Source organism: Mixophyes fleayi, chromosome 1, assembly GCF_038048845.1.
Source record: "Mixophyes fleayi isolate aMixFle1 chromosome 1, aMixFle1.hap1, whole genome shotgun sequence".
Taxonomy (NCBI): Eukaryota; Metazoa; Chordata; class Amphibia; order Anura; family Limnodynastidae; genus Mixophyes; species Mixophyes fleayi.
In genome coordinates, this window is record NC_134402.1 from 143,961,325 (window position 1) to 143,981,165 (window position 19,841).

Genomic DNA, 19,841 nt, shown 5'->3' on the forward strand with positions numbered 1-19,841 from the left:
CTCCAGTTCTCTCATCGCTACCGCTCAGAGCCGCTACTACATCTGTGACTCATCAGCTGTTGCTACGAGTTACCTCTGCTACTCCAGTCTGCCTTCAGTCTGTGGCTGTGTTGAACTAATGCTGCTCCAGTACTTCCATTACCATCTCCAGAGTACTTCATTGTGACAGCCTCTGTTCTCTCACTGCTGCCTCCCAGAGCCTCAACTCATCTATCAGTTGTTGTCCTGAGTTACCTCCGCTTCTTCAGTGTGTCCACTTATGTCTAGTGTTGAACTTTCGCTGTTCCAGTATCTCTACTATCTACTGCTGAGTACACCATTGTGACAGCTCCTGTTCTCTCATTGTTATTCCGCAGAGCTCCAATTCTTCTAGTAACTCATTGGCTGCTAACTATCAACATATATTATTGTTGTTCCTGTATTTATACCACTCATCTGTGGGTTACATCGTCTCTACCCGCTTCACCTGGCTCCCCCAGATATTTCTGCTGTTCACTCACGGAACCGCGACCTGCAGGTTTGGTGCCGCTAAGACCATACCTCTTTGCGGGGGTTCCTGGTGAAAACCACCTGCCTGTTAGACTCTGCGCCCGTAGGTGAGCCTAGCCATGTCCAGCAGAGCCTAGGCATCTATTTCCAGTAAGCTAACCGTGATAATTTGACTCCGCCCTCTGCTTTATTCCTCACATACAAACTCTCTCCCAGTCCTGTAGATTCCACCTTAAAAACACTGCGAGAATACACCCTTTTTTTACTCAACATGCTACCAAAACTCTTATCCATTCTCTCATCATCTCCCGTCTTGACTACTGAAACCTCCTGCTCTCTGGCATTCCTGACACCCATATATCCACTCTTCAGTCCACCCTAAATGCTGCAGCAAGACTTCCTCTCACACTGCTCCACATCTGCAGCACCACTTTGCTAATCCCTACACTGGCTATATGTCCTCTAGGATCAAATTCAAATACTCACCCTTATCTACAAAGCACTCCAAAACCACCACCCCTGCATACATCTCAAATCTCATTTTAAAATACTCTGCCTCCCGCCCTCTTAGATCTACCTCTGAACCGCGCCTTGTCTCGTCTCTGGTAACCACCTCTCACTTGAGTCTACAAGACTTCTCCCTGTGCTGTGTCCGTAACACAGGGACGGACGCCTGCTTCCTCTGACGAGCGCCTGGTTGCTAGGCTTCCGGGTAGGCGGCAGCAGCGCGTCCCGTTGCCTAGCTACTCACAAATTCCGGCGGTGGTGATCAGCGACACCACCGCCAATAGGTAGCCCTGCCCCCTTTTACTATTTATAGCCAGCTCTGACACCTAGTGGGTGCCAGAGTATTAGGTCCCTAATCTCCAGCGTTCCAGTGTGTTTAATTCTTGGTGCCTTCTGTGTATGACCCGGCTTGATCCTGATTACCCCTGCTTCCTGTGCTCCCCGTGAATTGACCCAGGCTACGTTTGACCATTCTGCTATCTCCTGCACTTCTGATATTTGACCCGGCTTGATATTGACTACAATTACGGATTCTCCCACTGGCATCTCCTGACTTCTCGGCTAGACACGGACCGCCTGACACCTCTTCCATCCTATCGCTTCACTGGTTGCTCCCTCTGAGAACCGCGACCTGCGTGTCTCCCGCAGCTAAGACCATACTTCCTTGCAGTGGTTCCTGGTGAAGACCTGGGACACGTTAGACTCTGCGCCTCTTTGGTGAGTAGTGTTGAAACCAGTAAGCTGAATATTCCTGAGTTTCGTGACACCCGTGCTGCTCCCCACATATGGAATTCCCTACCATGCCCAATAAGGCTTTGCCACAGGCTTCAAATTTTTAGACATTATCTAAAAACCCATCTTTTTTCTGCGGAGCACTGTGGCATCTTATAAATCTATGATAATAATAATAATAATAATAAAGCTTCAGTGGTTGTGTCTCTGTGTCTCTGTGTGTGCCTTCACCTTTATCACTGAGTTTGGAGGGCAGCTGGAATGCGGTGAACAGTGCCCTGATATGTTCAGCATGTTGACTGGTTTGCTTGCTGAACCTATAAGTCCCTACTTTTCCATATAGGGCCATAATCATACGCAATTCCAAACGCATAACTTGAATCAATGTGAATGTTTACTCTTTGCCCTTTTGCATATATGCATGCAAGTGTCAGGGCCTTTAGTTCAGCTTCTTATGCTGACATGTGACTCTGTAGAGTCTGTTGAATCACTATTTCTGCATGTGTGGTTACAGCACACCCTGTATAAGAAACACCAGCATAAGATGTCTGCATTTGGTAGCGGTGTATCTTTAATGTCAGATAAAACCAATGATCCTTATCTCATTAGTTCTACACAATCATATTCAGAAAAAAAATTGTGTTTGCATTTTTTTCTTTCTGTTCAAGCTGGGATGGCATTCCCCCAAATCCCTAAGGGAACCCCGATATATACAGCTACTTCTCCCATCTTTTGAAATTTGCTGCAATAAGGCAGTAGGATTCAACATTGTGCTCCACTTAAGTGTAACGTTACAGGGAGTTAGCAGTGCTAGTTAATCTGGCTGCTGAGAAGTGTTTTGTTTGTGCTTGATTTAAAATTTCTGTTACCGCTTGTGACACCATTAGGGTTTCTGGGTGCCCTAGCACAATATCTGTACTTTTTTCAAACACTATGGCCACTGCAGCCACTGCTTTTAACACAAGTAGGTGCTGCTCGTATGACTGGGTCTAATTGTGCAAAGTAGCATGCAAGTGACCTTAGCTTGCGACCATGTATCTGTGTCAGTACTCCTTGTGCGTGTGCACTAACTTCATAACAAAATAATGTGAAAGGCTTGTCATAATCTGGCAAAGTCAGTGCTGGCGCTGAAGTTACTTCAGCTTAAAATTGGTGTCGAAGTCAGCAAATTGGATAAAGTCATTTCAATTAAAGTCTAGCAAACTTGGTTGTCTTTGTCTGAAAAGATGCGTACGGTACGCTACGACGTACAAGGGCACGCTACGGCGTGAAAGGGCGTGCGCATCCTCTACACGTGGCAGCAACAGTAATTGGTCTTTTACCATACATTCGCACAAACACGCATACTTATAAAATAGTACACATTAATGGTAGTTGCAACACAGTCAGTTATGTCGAAATATAGTAGTATTTATAGGTTATATCAGAGTTACATGCATATTAATGAAATACATGGAACGGGTTGAAGGAATAACATCATGAGTGGTATCATAATGAACCTCGTTACATATCCTACTATTTGGTTCACTCTGCGAGGGAATCGCAGAGTGCATACACAAGTTATGAATGATAGGGAATTATGAACTACTTAAGACTAAGGAATCTTGGCGGGAAGAGCAGAGCATACCCCCTGCTGAGATGACCCCCTCCTTTGGATTCCTTTATATGAACTGGCCAATGATGATGACCCCTTGGACCTTCCTGAGACCTGGACCAATAGATGCAAGCTATTCCATCTTCATTGTATTACTGTATGTGATTGTGTATATAAGCAGCAGCTTGTGATCCAGAGTGCAGACATCTTGTCCCCAGACTTCAGGATTGAATGACTGCACTGGATCCAGAGCGCCTGCGATAAGTAACGGCTGTATTTACTATTACTTCACTTAAGCATATATATATATTCTATTATTTGCGAATAAATCTCTGTGCTTTGGAAACACAACTCGAGGTTCGACAATCGTTATTGGTTAGCGACAATACGCACATAACATTGGTTAAACATTTGGTTCTGCTCTGAGGAGAGTATAAATGGCTTGCTATTATCCCGAATTGCTAATGCAGGAGCACAGATAATAGCTCATAAAGTATTAAGGATTTTTTTTCATTTATGTACAAACATTGAATTCCCATCAATGCATTACCATACCCATGATACAAAGAGGTATTTGCAGTATATGATCATTATAGCACAGTAAATAAGGGCAGTGAATGTCTTTACAACACTGATTGACTCAAAACTATTATGAGGATAAAAATGAAAAAACATTACTTTCTTTCAAACCATTTGATATAAAATTTGGTTAAAAAAAGCAAAAACAAACCCAAACACTATTTCATATTCAACTATGTTAATCCATTTCTCCTTTTCAATTTAAAAGTAAAGTAGTCATTACTCAGCAGAGTCTACATTATTTAAATGATTAAAAATCCTTAAATTCAATCTGGATTTCTCTGTTTCTGGAGACCTTCTGTGAAGAAAAAAACTTTTGCATAGAGATTAACATTTATTCATTAGGGATTACAGTAACTATCATGCTTGTCAGTATCAGTACACTGTTATCAGGTAACCAGTAAACATTTTTGTGCAGTGAACAGCTGCTAAAAGCTTAACTGTGACGCTATGCGTTCCATGCCATGATTTCCTCAAAGGGGCCGTCCCTAATCTCACAAACAGGGAATGTCAAAGTGATGAGACCTGGGCGAGTGTTCAAAGCCACTCCTTTCTCATCATCACCTAGTACAGCCTCCTTGAATGACACTAATATGTTTTCCGGGTTTACAAACCTTCAGTCTGTAATCTTGGTTCCAGGCATTTAGCCATTGAAAGCAACACTGCTCCTCTCATAAATCAGAGTACTCTCGTTAGACACCTCACATTGTGTCTGTAAATCACTCAACATTTTCTCAGCAAAATCTCCTGTCACCAAATATTTACACATATTTCCAGATTCTGTGATTTCCATGTTGAAAGTAAAAATATATATTCATTTAGGCAAGTCTCCCTCACAGACATCATTTTCTTTCAGCCATTTCTTTATGGGCATAACAAACCCAGCCGATTTCTGAGAACATTCATGAGCGCCATTTTAACACAGATTAAAACCGCTTGTAATATATCTGCATGTAAAAGCTCACTCCCATAATTCTCAACTTCATTAAAGAGAAAACTATTTTTCTCAACTTCAGAAACAAAATTATTTTGTTCAAATACGGAAACGGCTTGTTGGACCTCAGCCAGTTTTCCTCTGACACAATCTACATTATTTACAATCTTGTCCGTCCACTGATTTGTGCAGTGACGGACCAAAGATTTTAAAACTTCTTTTACATCTCTTTACATTATTTACAAATGTACAACTTTTTCAACCTTGAAACATGTCTCTTGTAAAACGGTCAAGACAGATAAACACGGATCTCCCTCACACGCAGTAAGACGGAGATAAAACTCACATACAGAGAGAGAATAATGAACTGATATCTTCCAGTCTATTGCTGTGGAACTATAAGTTCCAGCATTAGACTAAATACAAATTAGCTTCAACATTATTATCACTCAGCACTCCAGACATATTTTTTTCTCTTCAAATATTGAAGTATACTTGAAGAACTTTTTTTATCAATGTTACATACATTGCCAGATAACAAAGTACAGTCCTTATCTCAACACACTGAAATATTTTACACAGAATAAGGGAGGGGCACATTTCACTCTTTCAGCTGCGCAGCATCAAACATACATTTTTAGTACACAACCTTGATTTCATTATTTTAGTCATTATATCATTTAGCTTGTGATACATTTAGCCTATTCACATATATTGAGATTTTCCAGTTCTCTTAACTTTACTTTACCACCTCAAACTATCTCTTGGGGTTTGGTCTCAATACTCCTTTTGTTCTTTTCACATTACCACTTGCAACACCATCGATTCTCCATCCACACATGTCAATTCCTTCTTTGGCTATCCCCACTTTCTTGAAAAATTACTTGCAGACCGTCTACTCCCCACACATCCTAGAAATCTGCGCATCATCTCTATGGGGAGGTTGCTGTCATCTATCTGCTTACTTTCTATATTCCCCTATATTGACAGTACTTTTGAGTGCCAATAGAGACTCTGTTCTAGTTTCTGTGGGTTGTCCCAATAGTGGACATCCCGTTCTGTGGACACCTTGGGGTGGATGTGTGGTTCTTTGGACTCCAGACACTGGATGTCCGGTTGTTTGGACTCCAGACACTGGATGTCCGGTTCTTTGGGCTCCGTACACTAGATGCCCCTTTTGGGCTCCATACACTGGATGCCTCTTTTGGACTCCTTACACTGGATGTCCGGTTCTGTGGGCTCCATACACTGGATGCCCCTTTTGCAGAATAGCCTGACAGCATCTGGGACGAAGGTCTGAAAACTCTTTCTAAACTTCTTGACAAAGTTCTGGGGATAGTGTATCACACATGCATTCAAAATTCACTCATATTTCAGAAATCTAATTACCAATACAATTACAATAAACAAATTGAGTTAGTTATTACTGTATAATTCTGAGACTTACAGATCTGCATGCCTGATACCTTAGACGGAAATGAGGAAGCTCTAAACAGAGGAGCCTGACGAGTAGAAAACTCTACTCACCCGGGTTATAGTCAGAGTCCTGTGTCCAGGGCGACCTCCAGTTTTTTCTGTCCTTGGCTCAGGTCAGCAATCTCGGTGGGACCTCCAAATCTGTCGAATCAAAATCAGATTGTTCACCTGTAAGTGTCAGTTTATCAGTTATGAGCTCATCAGCTGGAGAGAATTAAATACACTGCATGGTTTGCATGTATAATTAGCTCTGCTTTATTAGTTACAAGTCCATATCTATATAGCAAAAATCCCATATTACAAAAAACTATGCCCCAAAAGGTTTTAACCACTCGTGCTTTCTTTAAACAGATGTTGCTACATTCTTTCATTTTTACACAGGAATACTCTCCAGGGGGGAGTTAGTTTATCTCCTGTTTCTGTTATATTCAAGGTCATGAGCACAGTCTCCTGCAAACAATGAATAAGTCCTACAAACTAGCTGTATCTAATCTGTCTTTAAGCTAGAAAAGAACAAAATGGCTATAAGGCAACAAGATGGTGTCAGCTTAGCAAAATCACATTTCTCACACTCTCTTTAACTTTTAGACCTCTATTTTAGAAATTCCCACACTCGGGTGTGGGGGCCCTAGGGCTCCTGTTTGGCTCCCTTTACCCTTCTTGCCTTCCATGTCTTGTTGTTGCACCACTTGTAAGAAGTTGTGTCCACTCCCCATAAAAAAACAAAAACAGATTGTACAGTTGTGCAATTAATATTTGTATTCACTCTTATACCTGTAAAATAGTATCTACCACTTCTGTGCTATGGAAAAATTAGTGGAAAATAAATAAATAAAGCACGCAAATGTAAATATTTCTGACCTAGTTCTGCTAATTTGAAATGTTAATAAAAAGCAAACTGTGCATATTTAGCATACAAAATAAAAAATATAAAACATATAGACAAGCCAAGTGAACATTGTGAAATGTGAGCTTGCAAACCACCACATGGGTGAGATCCCAATAGGAATCCCTACAATATGTGTGATACACAGTAGATGTTCTAATAAATGTCCTTGTTGGGAGTATATTGCTTTCAACTCCGCTGTAGTGGCTAAAATAAGCGGTGACTTCTCTTGGACGGCGTTTCAGTACTTGTTCTATTACCACTTGTTTGTCTCATTTCAACAAGTGCACCCACTATACAATATTTTTTTTTACAATCGTTGTGTCTGACACAGACGTCTTGGGAAACTTATGCATCATGTTCTGAGGTAGACACACACTTATGCAGGCTTTTATATACAATTAACACTGTCAACTCACGTGTTCCAATTTATGGTACATGATTTGTGACTGTCTCCTTTGGGCTGCATAATATTCCAAACCATACTTACCAACTTTATGATTTTCAATTCCGGGAGACTGTGGAGGTGGGCGTGACGGAGTCCGGGGCTCCAAAATGTGTGTCAAATTCACCGGGAATCGCGGCGTTTGGGACCTAATTCTGCCCACTTCACTAGGAAGTGGGCAGAATTCTCCAGATGCGGCAAATTGCCACACTCTCCCGGGAGTCCGTGAGACTCTCGCAAAATGCGGGAGTCTCCCGGACATTCTGGGAGAGTTGGCAAGTATGTTCTAAACATGTTACATACATGTTTTTTTGGCAACTTCCATTTATATGTCCCAACTCCTAACTGTGCTGATTTGTTTTATATGGATAAACTAAACAATTATTTTTGTTCTGAGTTGTGTTTTTTTTCCATAAGCGAGGAGGGTTTTTGTGTTTTCAATTAAAGGTGCAAATCAGATATACAATTCTTTAAACTTTCACATTATTTTAAAGTGTACCAAATTCAAATAAAAAATTATATTAACCCCCCCCCCCCTCCCCTCGTAAATAAGATATGTATCATAACCGGCGTATAACACTATATGGAAAAGGGTTAAAGAATACTAATTAGTAATTACATGCATAATACTACTACTTGGTCAGTGCTTATCTTAACCATTAACAAACATGGCCGCCCAGTTATCATTAGGAGAGTCACAGATACAGAGCGAGTCATGTGACCGCTACTTCCTGTCAGCTGATTCCATCAGCAGGCTGTAGGAAGTACAGATTGCATACAGAGTTGTACATGGTCATGTGACTGGATAAGAGCTGCTGCCTTACAAATCGTGTTTCTGCGTAACGGATCTTACACGTAAGTGTAGTTGTAGTTGTAGTTGTATTGTGGCTGTGTGTCCCGCTGCTCTTTTAATGTAATGTGTACAGGTCTCTCGGTCAGTAGTTTGCTCTGTACATGAGACACCATCTGAGTCTTGTGAAAGACACGCAAAGTATGTCAGCACAGGGTGGATTTTATGTACACCTTATAAAAGCTCACACTGGTGACTTTACAACAGGCAGGTCTCCCGTGGGTATTCAGCTGTTCGTGAACTACACGTCTATTCATGATGTGTTCTGCACTTGCTGGCAATAACTATGGATTTCTGCTCACTACGGGTGTCAATGCTTTCTGTTCTAGTTTTTACTAACAAAAAAAGGGTTCTTATTATATAATATAGCTAGAACACAAAGATCTAAGCAAACTTCCTGTTTTCATACTTTGCTCATTCTCTGGCATAGTAAACCAGCAAGGTTTTATTTCTGAAAGCTTTTCAGTTGGATTCTCCTACAGTCCTGCTGTATGGGTTTGATCAGCTGTCCTTTATCAGTCTTTTGATCTGGTTAGGCTAAGGGCTCTTTCAGGGGAGCATTTTCTCACATTATGTACCTTATGGAAGAACAAAGCAGGGGCCTCAGGAAGATGGACTAGCATTGCCATGCCCATGCCTCATGTTTTGCTCTGAGGCTGTACATGTAGTCTTCTGCCCATGATCATATGCATTCTATTCTTCTTTATTTGCATCCTAGGATCTCATTAGACTTTGCAGAAGCCTCCTGCCACCGTGCACCGCTGTTCTGCTTTTGGGTCTACTAGTATTCTTTATTCTTAAAAGTAGCATAATTGTTACAATGGTCTAGGTACATAACCTTATTATTTATGTTAAACTTCATCTGCTATTTCTCTTTTCAATATTTCAATATATCTAAATACTTCTAGCAATATACTAATAACCCTGCATTTTTTTATTTTCACCTGCAAATATGAATACCATACTCTAGGTCATCTACAAAGCCATTCTAAAAAAACAGGCTCCAATGCTGATTTCTGTGGAACCCTACTAGCAGCTGTGATTTAATCTGAATATGTTCCTCTGCTTTTTTAACCTTAAGCCAGTGATATACCTATGTATTAGTAGCCCAATACTATCATCATCATAACCATTTATTTATATAGCGCCACTAATTCTGCAGCGCTGTACAGAGAACTCACATCAGTCCCTGCCCCATTGGAGCTTAGTCTAAATTCCCTAACACACACGCACTAGAGTCAATTTGATTACTTACTTTAAATTTTAATTTTGTTTTTAACCACTTTTTATTTTCTATAGCTAACCCAATTTGCTATTATCATATATTGCTTTTCATTTATGCAATGTCTCTTCACTCAGTTCTAGTTTGAGTAATTTAAAAGCGCTTTTGTTCTCATTATCCCTTTTAATATGCACTTATTTGGTCAAACCTGTATGTCTACAGCAGTACTTGTTTAAGATATGTTTTTAAATTTCCTATTTGGACTCTGCTTTTATTTATGAGGGCACTATCCTAGTCTTTGAGCTTTAAAGCTTCTCTGAGCTGATTAAATTTAGCTTTTTCCAAAATTCCATGGTTGTTTAAAAAAATTATTTTTGTTAATATTTTTTACAGGTCACTGTAAAAAAAAAAAAAAAAAAGAAAGAAAAAATATGGCTGAAGTAAGTAAATAGTATATAAAAGTGTTGTTCCCTCTTTGAGTTGTGGTTACATGGGGATGAATGCATTTAATTTGTAATCGGTCCATATGACAGTCATATGTAAACGCTACTGCCCAGTGTATTTACTCACACCTATGTTTTTCAAGCTGGTTTAATGGAGGGAAATGGTAATGTGTAAAATTGTACTTTTAGTTTGATATCAATATGAACAAGGGCTAGTATGTACCATTTTATTACACACACTCTGGATGAAGTGGGGGTGCATGCTGTGATATGCAGTGTGGAAGGTCACATTAACCTGCTGAAAGATGCCACTTTGGGGAAGTCCGTTGACAGGACAGGGTGTACGTAGTCTGCAAATATTATTATTATCTTTTATAAGGCACCACAAAGGTTCCACAGGGCTTTACATAGAGCAAAAAATGCAAACTGAAATGAGAACAAGGGCAAGGAGGTAAAACTGTATTCCAGAACAAAGAGAAAATAGGAAGGGAATGAAAGGAGGTGGGGAGTTAACTAAAGGAGGCAGACCCTGTGTCCAGCAGTGTTTGTGCCACTAATAGGATCAGTGCAGTGATGGAGTAGCAAAGGAAAAGAGGAGAGACAGAGGCAGAAGTGAAGTGTGGAGGTTCAGAAAAGAGGCTGGAGAGCCGAAGACAATTATAAACAAGAGGAAGAAGTCACGAGGATAAGATGGCCCTGCTCAAGGGAGCTCACAATCTAGAGGGGAGGGGGAGACTGACAGGAGACACAGAGTGGGGAGATGGGGTGAGAGAATTAGAACTCTGAGGGTAAAGATAAACCCGGCCGTCCATATGATGTAAAAGAAAATGTTATTCATCGGACCCGACCATTGTCCATTGCTTCATGGTCTAGGTCTGGCGCTCACTTACCCATTATAGTTGCTTTCGGTGGCAGACAGGGGTTAGCATGGGCACTTTGGATGAGTCTGCGGCTGTGCAGCCCCATAGGCATGCATATGCAAGCTGCGATGCACTGTGTTCTGACACCTTCTATCATAGCCAGCATTAACTTTTTCAGCAATTTGTGCTACAGTAGCTCTTCTGTGGGATTGAACCAGAGGGGCAAGCCTTCCCTCCCCACGAATCAATGAGTCTTGGGCACCCATGACCCTGTGCTGGTTCTCCTTAATTGGATAACTTTTTGTATGTACTAACAACTACATACCTGGAACACCCCATAAGACCTGCCATTTTAGGAGATGCTCTGGCCCAGTCATCTAGCAATTACAATTTGACCCTTGTCAAATTTGTTCAGATCCATTCCCAGTTTTCCTACTTCTAATACATCAACTTCAAGAACTGATTGTTCACTTACTGCCTAATAAATAACAACCCTTGACATTATAATGAGATAATAAATGTTACTCACTTCACTTGTCAGTGGTTTTAATTTTGTGGCTGCTTGTGAGTATATATCTATCCTAAGAGCTAATCTACATAAGTGATTTCCATCTCTTATCACATTACCTGCAAACAATGCTTATATATGAATGTCTGTCAGACTGCCGTACAGTTTTGTTGTCTCGCACCAGTTATAAGCAGTGCCGGATTAAGGGAATGGAGGCCCCTGGGCTAAGGGGGCTTCCATTCCCCCGTGAGGGCCCCCCGCGTGATCCGCGCTGCCCCTCCCCCCCCCCCCCGGCGGTACTTACCTCCTTCTCCGGCGCGTAATTAGGTATAGAGGAACAAAAGAACAATTTTGCTTTCTTTCCATTTTTTAGGAACACGTACTGACAGCTTTATATCACACTACAGTTGAGGTCGTGGACAAGATTGGGTCTGATTTTCTGTGCCAGGAAATGATTTCACAGACGTCCCCAAAATTATAGAATCTTTTATTGATAAGCTGTCCAATGAACACAGAAAACCCACAAGACTTCTATAGAAAATGTATTGTTTTCACTCCTTTCTACTAATAAAATTAAATATCACCCATTTCAGCATTGAGACACCAAAGCTTTGAACATGGAGTATAAATCAGAGAATCTTTTCTTTCTCCACAATCGGCACTAATTTGGTGGTACTTACCTCCTTCCCCGGCGCGCTGTACGCTCTTTACTGAGGAGATCTCGTGAGAGTGAGACTCACGAGATCTCAGTAAGGAGACTACAGCGACCGGGGAAGGACCGCAGTGAAAGTGCTCAGCAGCACTGATCGCGCCGGGGGCGCCCCCGACCGATCAATACTGCTGCTGAGCCCTTTCAAGGGCCCCCTGGATGCCATAGGCCCCTGAGCTGTAGCCCAGTTAGCCCTATGGTTAATCCGGCCCTGGTTATATGCAACAAATTCCTTCCATTCATGTTAACGGGAGTTGTTTTATCAGTGTGCTATATTTAGTTGTAAACTACATGCATCAGTAGCATAACTGAAGACAACAGAAGACCAGAGGAAAAGTCTTGTCTGACTACATTACACTACAAATATCATTAGTGTAGTTAGCCTTAATGTTGTCTTTAGTTTAATGTTGATTAGACATTCAATTGTAAAAATGATTCATCATGACAGACCTGTATTTAAGTAGTCATTATCTCAAAACATGGTCTCTTATTGCCTTTTGATTTTGCACCTATATAATTTATGATGTCTGCTCTCCTAATTAGGATTTGAGGCGGTTCTTGTACAAAAAGCTTCCAAGGTAAGATCTTTTTATCCTTGAACATTAGACAGGGGATTGCTCTGTTAAATTTGGCTCTTGACGTGTTCTATGTAATGAGCCTATGGCCAGCAATAAAGGCACCTAGGGGTAAATGTATGAAGCTCCGATTCCTGCAAGTCACCAGAAATCAGCAATTTTGCAGGGAAATTTAAAGTGGCGATGGCTTGTAAAGCAGGGGCGGATGTAGACTTTTTTTTTTAGGGGGCGATTTAGTCCCCGCCCCCTAAACTTTTAACAGTATTGGGTGCAGGGGCAATCGCCAGGGATGTTCTGTCTGCAGCCGCACACTATGCACAGTCCGTGTCTGCAGAGACAAGTATGCTGCCAGGCCGCACCTTGCCTGCTTGTCTCTGCCTTTTACAACACTGGCGGATATGTGCGATCCGTTTCTGCAAACTTGCCTTCACAAGCCATCGCCGCTTTAAATTTCCACCGCAAAGTCGCCGATTACTCTTAAAGTCAATTCAAGATAATGACATAGCAGAAAATAGCAACTTTACATTTTATTGTTATGACTTTTATAAAAGAGTACCTTATATTAAGAAGCATAAAATATAATCAAATTGGGTTTCTTGATGGTGTCCCTTAATTTTTTTACTGGCTAAACATGCAAATCATTTCAGCCAATTTGGTTGGTCTGGCTAGTAACACTTACTGCAGGACAATAGCATGGATAGCCAGGTAATCTTTGAAAATGTTTCTAATTCTGATTGGACACTATGGAAGTGAAAGGAAAATCTGGTCAGTAAATGACTTCCCCTTCAGCGCATGTTTGAGTCAGTGGCTGAACAGGAATAAAGTATAGACAAATTACACTTTGTAGTTCAATCAAATTTCACATTAAGTTTGTGAGGTCAGCTTGGCTGCAGTTCTGGTCATTGAACCAAACAATCTAATAATAAAAAAATAAATAAAAAATACTATGACCAGCCTTACTTTTTATTATGTATTTTTAAAAATATTTTTGTCATTCTATATTATGTTGTTCATGAAATGAACTCTTACGTGTTATTGAGTCTAGCAATTCTTATCTCCAAGTCTTTAAAGATGTCCCTTTTGTTTAACATAGTTTAGACTGTTGATAATTAACAAGGTTAAGCTGAAAGCGTTTTGCATATTTCTTTAATTCTCTTAGAAGATAGTTCTATAATTGTATCAGGTGGGACAACCATGTTAACACCTACTTATCAATAGGATGCATTGATAGTTCTGTCCATTATACTTACAACAAATAAAGGTGATGGGCACTGAATTTGTAACACTGGAATGAAGAGACAGGCTGGATATACGTATTACGCAAATTGTGTCAAACTATATTTCAACAGAAGAAATTAAAGTGTGTTAATTACATTATAGATTACCCTCTCTCCAATGCGATATTGGCTATAACACCAGTTTGGCCTGTGCTTTTTGCTGGTGTTAGAAAGAGGTAGCGCTGTAAATTTAGGTACAATGAAGAAAATAGTCCTCTTTCATTATATAGTAGACAATGTATCTAGCATGGAAGTGATTTTGCTCTTTAGAACTTGATCTTAAAGTACATATTACTTTGTCAAATATTGTTTGATAAATATTTTTTTTTCTTTTTAATAGCGTTGAAGGGCTTCATGCTATTGTAGTGTCAGACAGGGATGGTGTTCCGGTTATTAAAGGTAAGCGATTGACCAGAGAAACTCCAAGGGTGCCATTCCTATAATATGACATCCACTAATACTGTAAACTTCTACATTATCATTACTGAGGAAAAATCTAAACTGTTTTTTAACGTATTGCACCATTTCATGTAAACATTTGTATACTTGTATATTTTCGTTAAATATGACAGTACTTGGAAATGACAGGTAATGTTTGTCATTGCTGTTCTCCTCTGTTTATTTGTAAACAGTTGCAAATGAGAACGCCCCTGAACATGCTTTGCGACCGAGTTTCTTATCAACATTTGCACTGGCCACTGACCAGGGGAGTAAGCTGGGACTCTCCAAAAACAAAAGCATCATATGTTATTACAACACGTATCAGGTACGTAATGATGTAGAGCTATACTAAGGATCATTTACTAACAGTGCGTTTAGGTATGAAATGTGTGATTGCTTGCTGTGGGTCAGTGAAAATGTTGTGGCTAAGTACGATGCAAGTAAATGAGCCCTTCTGTCTATTATTTTGCTGCGAAGTAGTATGTTAAGAATACTGCCAATTATAGTGAGTTTGGATCTCAAGATTGCATGTCTATAATATTTGCTAGAGATATTTTGTAAGAGAAATTAAATAAATTGGAGGACTTCGTAAAAAATAAAAATAAAACAATAAATAAAAATAATAGAACATGCTGTAACCTAAGTATTGGATGTTTACTTTTGCTTAGTTTGACTACAGTGCTGCTAAAAGCCAATATTGTTTGCTATTGGTTACATTACATCATTTTTAAGATTGCTCTTTGTACGTGGAAATGCAATTAGAACCATCACTTCCGTCAGTGTCTACAATCAGTTATTTTTTTCTGTTTACAGGTTGTCCAGTTCAACAGGCTGCCTCTGGTTGTGAGCTTCATAGCCAGCAGTAATGCCAACACAGGTATACATTTTATATACTCCTGTTCCTTTTTCTTTCTATTTTTTTTACATTTGTATAATGAGTTAAACTTTTCTAAGTAGTGACTTGCATTTGACAAGCCTTTTTGGGTTTTTTTCTGATACAACTTGCATTTCTAAGCCTAAAATCAGGCAGAGATAATTACAATCCTTACAATTTGCTGTCTTACTAAATGTAATTCTCCTTTTGTACTTTGACCTGAACCTGACTTGTCAGAAGTCCCCATTTTTTTCTGTTTGTTTTTACAAGCTGTCTTTAAATATCACATGACAGGTTTTTTTTCTTTTTTGAAGGGTGGTAAGGACTACTTATCAAGCTGTACAATCATTGAAATTAAATGATGGATCATTTCAAGATATTGTGGACTGTAATTTGCTGTCTGATCAGCTTAATATAGGCATGTCAAATATCAAGCTCAGTTTAATGGGAGAGCTACATGTTTTAAACTGTATGCTGTTTATTCGCTTCATAATAGAATTGGTACATGCTCCAGTTTAACCCTGTTGGCAGTCATTTCCTATTGGCTGTGGGACAACCTCTTAAAGGCACTCTCACACTTTTGATTAACCCACAGTTAAACCCTATGTGCCAAGAGTGAATCTGTCCAATCCCCTTTAATACATCTTAATATGAGCACTGACTGATTTAAAATGGCTTTCGGCAAAGTGTGAAAACAGGTTATTAAACAGACCAAAATATTTTTTTATTGGATTGGGGAATGGTTTCATGTCTGTGGTATTATAATTTATATAGCAATATAAAACAAAGTCTTAGATGCTCTTAAAACAATAAAATATGTGTGTGAATGTGTGTTAGCTTTTTAGAAATGAATGCTTCATTGAATTTATGGATAACTTTTTTTTTTTTTTTCTTATAGGTTTAATCCTTAGTTTAGATAAAGAGCTTGGTCCCTTGTTTGAAGAGCTGCGGCAAGTTGTGGAGAACTCTTGAGCTGGACTATCATGGAGATGAATCATAACTTTGTGAACTTTTGGCATGATGAAGATTTGCTCTTCCCAAAGCAATCGGATATTGGACATCCCAAAGATTTTGTAGTTTCTCCATTGCATTGATTGGAGCTCCCTTTGTGCTGTGGAAATGGAGCCTCGTCATGCCCCTTTACTTACTGTAAGAGTGTGTCTCCCTTAACAACATTCATCCAGAAAAGTGCTTCTAGCAGTCAAGAAAAAGTATGTGATTGTAGGCAAATTGGCTGTTTAACAGATTTATTTTTTTCATGGCAACAACCTTGCAATAAATTGTTTGTTGACACAACAAGTGCTACTTGTGGTTTAAAATTGTGTGTGTGTGTGTTTATGTTTTGCTAACCAAAACTATACAAACTTTTAATATACTTCTTATTTAAGTTTAATTGTGTCTGTCTTTGCATTTAAAATAGCATTAACGTTCTTCATTCATACAACATCACACACATGTGGAAGGTCTACCTGCTGGTAATTCTAACAAGGAAAACATATGTTTTCTTGGACACCTGTATAGTTGGGTGCCAGAACCCATGGAATTTTGCATTCAGGCCTCACATGCCTTTTTAGCTTTACAAGAGTCACACGTCCCATCCAATCACTCAAGAATATTATAACTTGATGAAAACATTTGGCTTCCAGTAATCTTCAAAGCCACATTCATTGATGGTAAGATTTCTCTTTTGAAGCATAACCATATATTTGTGTTAATTACAGTAGAATATAAAAGCTGGCATGCAAGTTTATGTATTGGAGCAATTTACATGTAGCATTTCATTGTAGTGTGTATCTATTTGGGTATATGTACAATATGTAAAATATATATTGTTAAGAACACACAGTGACAATCACAACAATATAGTGAAGTCTAAATATTATTTTGAATCTTAGTAAAAAAATATTTTCCTGTATATTACTATTTAGGAAATGTAAGTGGGTGATGTGCATTGTCTACATCCACCAGAGACTGTCAAAGAAACAGCCCTTTCTTGCCTCTCAAACTGACTTGTGGTCTATGTTCAGCCAGACGGCAACCGTCCCAACAAAATATTATGACCTAGGAGGTAAATTACAGCTACCACAGAAACTCCAGACTACCTTCCTCATAACCAGCAACACTGCACAGAAACACTCGGACACAGAAATATGACATGTTCAAATTGGCTTACGGTCTATCCAGCAAAACTAGGTGCACACACCCCTGTTCATAACCACGCTGCACTTTTTTATGTTTAAACTAGCCTGTACAGTGGGAACTTTATGGTTGATTTTTGCAACAGCAGGCATATCCATGTCTGTGGATTATGTGAAATAAATTCAATATAATTTAGAATGTGGAAAATTTGTAAGTAAATGCATAACATGTAGATTCAATACCCTTACGAGATATCAGAACAGCATTGTATACTTCTAACGTTTGAAATCTCAGGTTCCGATGGTGGACATTTTGTGCGAAGGCAAAGATGAAGTTACCCAGAACAACCAATTCTAATGCAATCATCATTTTTCTAGTGCATATTTAATAGCTGCTATAGGCAACACCATAATTTTCTTTTGCACACGTTTCCATAAATGTTCCCTATTGCTTGTGTTTATGTAGGGCTTATTTACAAACAATGCATTTAAGTCCAGTAATTGCAGTGAACCACCGCAACCATTCAGCTTTTATCTCTTTAGTGCTACAGAATGAAACCATATGTATGATTGGGTGCTGTGGTTTATTGCACATTTTGTATTTAAATGTCTATCATTTGAAACCGTAACAAGGTATAATAGCTTTAGTTTCCCAGAGGTGCACACATGGTATAATTGTAAGAAATAATACATTGAAATTTTCTACCGTGCTAGAGCTGTTTTCTGGTTTGATTAAAAAGTGCTTTCAATACTGAACAATTGAAGCAGATTAAGGGCTTATCATTTGGAGTAAAAAGAAAGTCCTTTATTCATCTTGCAACAGGATGTTACCTGACTTGTGCCTTTTTTTCACCCCTTTCATTTTCTTATTCTATCTTCTGTGTATGGAGGGACAGCTGCCGCTGTGTCCGGTAGTGTGGCAGAGGGCTTGCTGCTACCCCCAGTGTGAATCTGTTCCTAATGCAGGCATCTCTCACTCCATCTCTGTCACCGGCTACATCTGCGGACTAAGTGCAGCACTGGCCACCTAGCATAAGGTAATGTTTCTCTCTGTGTCCCCTGCAGCATTTCTGGTCCTCCAGTCATATTACCACCGTGTTGGAGGCAGGGATGGCTGATCCAAGTTTGCCAGATGTGTAGTGTGTTCCATCCCACAAGGAGAGCAGTGAAGCTGCAGCCACAGTGGACTAAACTATGAGGCAATGTTGTATACTAGGGGCATCCACTGAAGACTACTGCTGGAGAGCCCAGTAAGATCCTGCATGTGTAACAAGAGGGGTTCTCTTCAAGCAGCATAATAGCGGTATGGACCCTCCATTAACTGCATTGTCACTCCAGCAACAGCAGTCACTCCAGCAACAGCAGCCACTTCTCATTTCAGCAGTGTGCATGACTTGTAGACCGTTGCATCAGCTGACTGCCACACCAGTGGCCTGTCTGCAACTTCAGCCTGCTGCAGCATGGTGGCTAAGTGGTTAGCACTTCTGTCTCACAGCGCTGGGTCATGAGTTCAATTCTAGACCATGGTCTTATCTGTGTGGAGTTTGTATGTTCTCACCGTGTTTGCGTGGGTTTCCTCCGGGTGCTCCGGTTTCCTCCCACACTCCAAAAACATACTGGTAGGTTAATTGGCTGCTAGCAAAATTGACCCTAGTTTCTCTGTCTGTGTGTGTGTGTGTTAGGGAATTTAGACTGTAAGCTCCAATGGGACAGGGATTGATGTGAGTGAGTTCTCTGTACAGCACTGCGGATTCAATGGCGCTATATAAATAATTGGTGATGATGATGCTGCAGCAGGAGTCATCCTTGTGCTGCCCCCCCTATCTATCGTCTAGGGGGTATGGCCTCTTAGAGGCCACTGCGCAGACCAAGGGAAAGCAAACCCTCGCTCGTTCTGTAGACTTTTATCTGCTTTAATTCTTAAGGGAGTATTTCCAGGTACAACAAATGAGCTCTCATTTGTCTTGTTAGCAACTCTGCAGGTCTTCCCCAAGGTATTGGCCACCATGGTGTGTTTGCATCTCTAGTAGCTCACAATTGTCTTGATAATATCCTGGTGAATGCTAAATCCTGGTAGCTGGTGAACCAAGATCTTGAGCTAACCATCCATACCTGGAAAACCATAGCTAGATTATAACGAGGCCCAGGTAATCTCTGGTTTTATCAACCTCCTGTTACTAGCTGCGGGAACTCGCGGCCTCTCTCTCCTGCTTGCCTGCCGGGTGTCATAGCAACTGCCGGGACGTCACTTCCGGTTTCTAGGTCCCTGCCGTCACTGTGGCAACGGCCGGGGTGCTCTCAC

General features: G+C 40.1%; 1 protein-coding gene across 1 annotated transcript; it reads left to right on the forward strand.

Annotated features, from left to right (window-relative positions):
* Positions 1–10,098: 10,098 nt before the first annotated feature.
* On the forward strand, positions 10,099–16,720 carry LAMTOR3 (late endosomal/lysosomal adaptor, MAPK and MTOR activator 3). The gene is made up of 6 exons (XM_075201219.1): positions 10,099–10,154; positions 12,778–12,812; positions 14,427–14,485; positions 14,719–14,852; positions 15,341–15,404; positions 16,300–16,720. The coding sequence occupies exons 1-6, from the start codon at positions 10,146–10,148 to the stop codon at positions 16,371–16,373; spliced, it is 375 nt and encodes a 124-aa protein (XP_075057320.1). The 5' UTR covers positions 10,099–10,145; the 3' UTR covers positions 16,374–16,720.
* Positions 16,721–19,841: the final 3,121 nt, after the last annotated feature.

Excerpts from the sequence above, each read along its gene's own strand:
- LAMTOR3 (XM_075201219.1), top strand. Across the intron at positions 14,853-15,340 it reads GTTATTACAACACGTATCAG|GTTGTCCAGTTCAACAGGCT; the intron begins GTACGTAATGAT and ends TTCTGTTTACAG. Across the intron at positions 15,405-16,299 it reads CAGCAGTAATGCCAACACAG|GTTTAATCCTTAGTTTAGAT; the intron begins GTATACATTTTA and ends TTTTTCTTATAG.